The sequence below is a fragment of the Lontra canadensis genome, unplaced genomic scaffold (genome assembly GCF_010015895.1).
Source record: "Lontra canadensis isolate GAN:19392208 unplaced genomic scaffold, GSC_riverotter_1.0 scaffold72, whole genome shotgun sequence".
Lineage (NCBI taxonomy): Eukaryota > Metazoa > Chordata > Mammalia > Carnivora > Mustelidae > Lontra > Lontra canadensis.
The window spans coordinates 11,098,430-11,103,146 of NW_022631066.1; the positions used below are offsets into that span (position 1 = coordinate 11,098,430).

At 43.3% G+C, this 4,717-nt stretch overlaps 1 protein-coding gene across 4 annotated transcripts in view; it reads left to right on the forward strand.

Moving 5' to 3' along the window:
• The window catches only part of SEPHS1 (selenophosphate synthetase 1), a 30,159-nt gene that overhangs the window by 1,208 nt on the left and 24,234 nt on the right, over positions 1-4,717 (forward strand). For 3 of the 4 annotated variants that reach the window (XM_032880971.1, XM_032880967.1, XM_032880968.1), the window contains exon 2: positions 1,988-2,257. In XM_032880971.1, coding sequence (XP_032736862.1) covers positions 2,065-2,257 — 193 coding nt within the window. In that variant the 5' untranslated portion in view covers positions 1,988-2,064. Of the gene's footprint in view, positions 1-852; positions 1,786-1,987; positions 2,258-4,717 lie in introns of those variants that run through there. The other variant, XM_032880969.1, reaches the window with a different exon arrangement.

The window sequence follows — 4,717 nt, forward strand, 5'->3', positions numbered from 1 at the left end:
TAAAAAAAAAAAAAAAAAAAAAAAAAAAAAAAAAAAAAAAAATTAAAGGTGGCCGAGAAGGAAAGGGTTAACCGTTGTCTTTAAATATTCATATCATTGTTTTAAAGGTGTAAACAGGCGGCTTCTGGGTTGGAGTGGACTGCTTCATGCCCTGCACATTTACTCCCCCCCCCCCCTTAATTACATTTCCCCCAGCACCCCCCCTCCCCCCCCCCCCCCCTCCAAAAACTAAGTTTTCAAGGTTTGGATGTGAGTGTGGATGTGTGTCCCTCGTTCCATTTCGAATTTTAAGACGCCTGAATGCTTTCTGGACTTAAGGTGTTTTAAACTTTTTTTTATCTTAAAAATCTGGTAAAATAGAAATTACGTTTAAAAGGAAGTTAGTCGCTCAAATTCCCCGCCTCTTTCGGGGAAGGGGGGTCGGTAGGGCTGGAGGTAGGAAAATAACTGGATGCCTCGTGAGTTGGATTTTTTTCCCCTCTGGTAGGAGTGAGGCGGTGTTAAGTGCGAGGCGTTTTGTGAGCAAAGCACTGTTGTTTTGTTCCAAACTCTTCCAAGTCAAAGTGCTGTTGGACTTTTCCTAACTCTGAAATGGCTTCAGAATTCCCCTCTGGGTAATTTGCTTTGCTCTCCTGCCACCCTCCTTTGCACAGGTGGTTTTCTTGGAGTCTTGGAAGGTTTATTCCTGCAGAGTTGTAGGTTTCAAACCGAAATGATTGCTCGCCCCCAAACATGTTTTTCTGAGGACAGTTTGGATTACTGCCTATACTCGGGCTTTGTGAGATTTATTTTATTTAGTTATTTTGTGTGTGTATGTGTGTGCACGCGTGAGCGCCAGAGAGATTTTAAATGAGTGATGTGCTTCCCAGGAGATCAGAAACTCTGAATGGGAATTATGTTCTTAATCATAAATTTTTATAGGGGAAACTGACTCTAAAACTTGGGTGTTTGTAATCTTATGCCCAATAAAATATCAATCTGGAGGTTTGTAAAACCTGGGAGCACTTGTAAGATTCTGGTTTAACCTCGGAGACTTCAGATTTAGAAGGATTTGCCCTAGAAACTTTTCACTGGTACCTAGTACCATAAATGCCAGTGATTTAGTACAGTTTAATTTCTCATTTTCGGTCTGCAGTGACACCGTAATGAGCAGGAGCAAGCGTATTTATTTTGTCAATGATGTGTGTGTACTGGTTGGTTGGGCGGGATGTTTGCTTTCTAGGAAAGCGCTCTGCATTAAAATATTAGAGAACTTTCCACTGCTCTCTTGGAGAAAATTAATCTTGCTGTGTTAAACAGCCATTCCACTTTTCAAGTTGTGTTCTTTAGTGAGGCTTCCTTAGTTTTGGATCATCTTGTACTTTTGGCTGAGAGTAAAAACATGTTTTTCTAAAATTGAATTGAGCATCATAAAAAATTTCATCAAATGCATTTCCATCAGCATCCTTTTCCTGCAGGGTGTCTGTCTAATGGGCATTTTATTTTTCTATGTGAGATACAATATTAAAAGAAGATATTAAAAGGTTTTCCAGAAAAGTGCCATTAGCCAGGCCTTGTAATTTCTAAACCATAGTGCTCCTAGGTTGACAGATGCAGTGACTAGAAGTTTTCTCATGATGCTGGCCGCCAGAGGAACCTTTGGGACTTACTGCTCAAGATGGCCTTGTGTCATGTGCCAGTTGGCACAGAGTGCCTTCTTCAGGGGAGGTGTTCTGGCTGCACCTCAGAGCCACAGTTACAGCAACACAGACATCAGGGGTTCTCCCATAGAAGATGTCTGTGATGGTACAGTCACTTTTTAAAATGATTTGTTCTGGCTTATGCATCACTGTCATGAACTGTTGGGGCCTCTGATCGCCCTGTGCCTGTGGTCTGATGACTGCAGCTCTTTTTACACTTACTTGTCACTGTCCTGTATTCACTTGATTCTTAGCAAATACTGGTGAGAATTCTTTTAATGGTGTCTTTGTTTTTTGGCGTGACCTAGGTGGATCTCTGAAGAAACCAGCCAGCTAGGAGAGGGAGGGGAGGAGCCCATTTGTGAGGTGTGTGCGCCCCAGAACCATGTCTACGCGGGAGTCCTTTAACCCGGAAAGTTATGAATTGGACAAGAGCTTCCGCCTAACCAGATTCACTGAACTGAAGGGCACCGGCTGCAAAGTGCCCCAAGATGTCCTGCAGAAATTGCTGGAATCCTTACAAGAGAACCACTTCCAAGAAGATGAGCAGTTTCTGGGAGCAGTTATGCCAAGGCTTGGTATGTGAACCATTATCTCTTTACGCTTCCCAAAAGGAAAGCATCTTGGCTGCAACTGTAGTCAATGAGTCGAAAGCCAAATTTCTGTCATCCCGTGGTGCCTTGTTCAACAAGTTTAATTTCTATAAGGATTCAAAGAGCAAAGCAACGATAACTATTCTATTATCCTAACTTATTTGGATGAAGTATTGAAAAGCATCAAGAAATGTACTCTAGCCATTTTTAAACCATTAAGTGTGAAGTTGAGACAGTTCTATTACAGTACGAGTATATTTTACTAAATGGAATTTTATAGTTAGCTGAGGATTAAGCAGAAACTCCTTTATACCCCTGTCCTAAAATTTTCCTTAAAGCTCTTGCATTCTCTCCTTTGCCTTAGGAAAGGTAGGGCATACATGTCATTGTGTGGTGCTTGGAGGGTGGTGACTGGGCTGGGGTGGGCTCTGGTGTTCCTCTGCACTGTGCCCTGTTTGATGAGCTCTGATAGGGAGGAGGGAGAAGACTAGACCGAGTCTGTGCCTGACCCTAGGACGTCATCTGGCCTGGAGAGTGTGGTGTTTTGTTTTGTTTTGTTTTGTTTTGTTTTTGACTAAATTCCTGATGTTTTAGTGGTTTGCCTCTTCCCAAACACAGAGTTCAGAAGGAAATTCTAGGCTCTTGGGCTATTTGTTAAGCTTTTATTGTCTGGTGTGTTAAGGACATGGCATAAGCCCATGATCACTTGGCCTTTGGAGTGTCAGGCGCGTACTCTAGAAGTTTGAATGTTTGGTGATCGAGGTGTGTGACCCGATCAGCGTTCTTACGTAAGGTCTACGTTCTGTTCATTTTCACCCATTGTTTGATTGTGCAGTTCTGGCGTACAGCATTCTGTCTCACAACCCAGGATGCTCCTTTCTTCCCTGACATGTAAAGCAGATACAAAAGCAGAGCTGCTTTGGTTGGAGGAGGGGAAACTTCACACCCCACGCTCTAGGGGCTGCAGGGCTGGCTCCCACGAGCTCAGAACACCAGCCTCATCTAGCTGATGCCTAAGCATGGAGAAATACCACATGAATGAGTTGGATTAGATGTTGGCTTACTTGTCAAAAAATAAGAATGTGCTGAGAACGCTGTCAGATAACTCTGTCAAGAGAAATAAGCTGCCAAATGGGCAAAACCAAATGTAATAGAAGCCTTATGGATACAGTAGGAATTCCTCTGGATGCTTCCCCGGTTGACCTGAGGAGCCTTCCATGGACTGTTAAGCACTTCGAAAATGGGTCAGGTCGTTTGCTCCTTGCCTCAGCCCCATGACGCTCAGGAAGGCCAGGTAACCCATTCTGTGTCACTTGGCGAGCGAGGGTGGGGACCTGGAATCCATGTTTTCTGATTCCTCCGCTCCCCATACTGTTTTATCGCCCAGTTTCTGTAAGTCCAGCATGTTTGGAATGAGAAGAGGGGCTGCAGGCTACATCCTAACTGTGGCAAAGGGGACAGATGGGAACAGCAAAAGGAGAGGCAGAGAAAAGCTGTTAGAAGAACACTAGCACGAAGGAGTCTAGACTCCTAGGGCTTTTGAGAAGCGTTTGGAAGCCATGACCTTTTCTTTTCTTTTCTTTTCTTTTCTTTTCTTTTCTTTTCTTTTCTTTTAAGATTTTATTTATTTATTTGACAGAGATCACAAGTAGGCAGAGAGGCAGGTAGAGAGAGGGAAGCAGGCTCCCTGCCGAGCAGAGAGCCCGATGTGGGGCTCGAACCCAGGACCTTGGGATCATGACCTGAGCTGAAGGCAGAGGCTTTAACCCATTGAGCCACCCAGGCGCCCCAGCCATGACCTTTTCTCAGAAAAAGGCACACTCACAAAATTGAGCATTCATGGCATTCTCCAGGGGTAGAAGGACCCCAGGTTACCAGCAGATGGTGCTGAAGGAAGCGTAGTATTAAAACCTCGCCCAGAAGTGGTAACTTCTAGAGAGCCAAAGCTTTGCTTTGAAATCAGATCTAGATTCTTGTCTGGACACAGTCACTGCCGAGTCACTAATGTTAATCTGAGCGACACTGTCCTGATCTTTAGTATGAGCTAACCATACTTACGGTTTCTAAGTGTTGGAAGTACAAGAAATTATGTGCGTGCGTATGTACCATGTGTATCTTTACCCAGACAGACATATAATCTATGTACACAGCAGTCAGTGTGTTTATCTGTTTTTAAACTATTTCTCTAAACGAGCGTCAGATTTCCTGGATCCTAAGATGGTGACAGTTGTTAAATGTATATGTGTTGATTTAGATGTTTTCTCACTAAAGAAATGTTAAAGTCGGTGTTTCTTGCCTGGGACTTAAGAGCTGTCAAGTACTGATCACTGCTGGCATTGGTGCTAGTATGGTCTTTGGGGTTCTTTTTCTCTTTTTTTTTCTTTTTCTTTTTTTTTTTTAAGATTTTATTTATTTATTTGACAGACAGAGATCACAAGTAGGCGC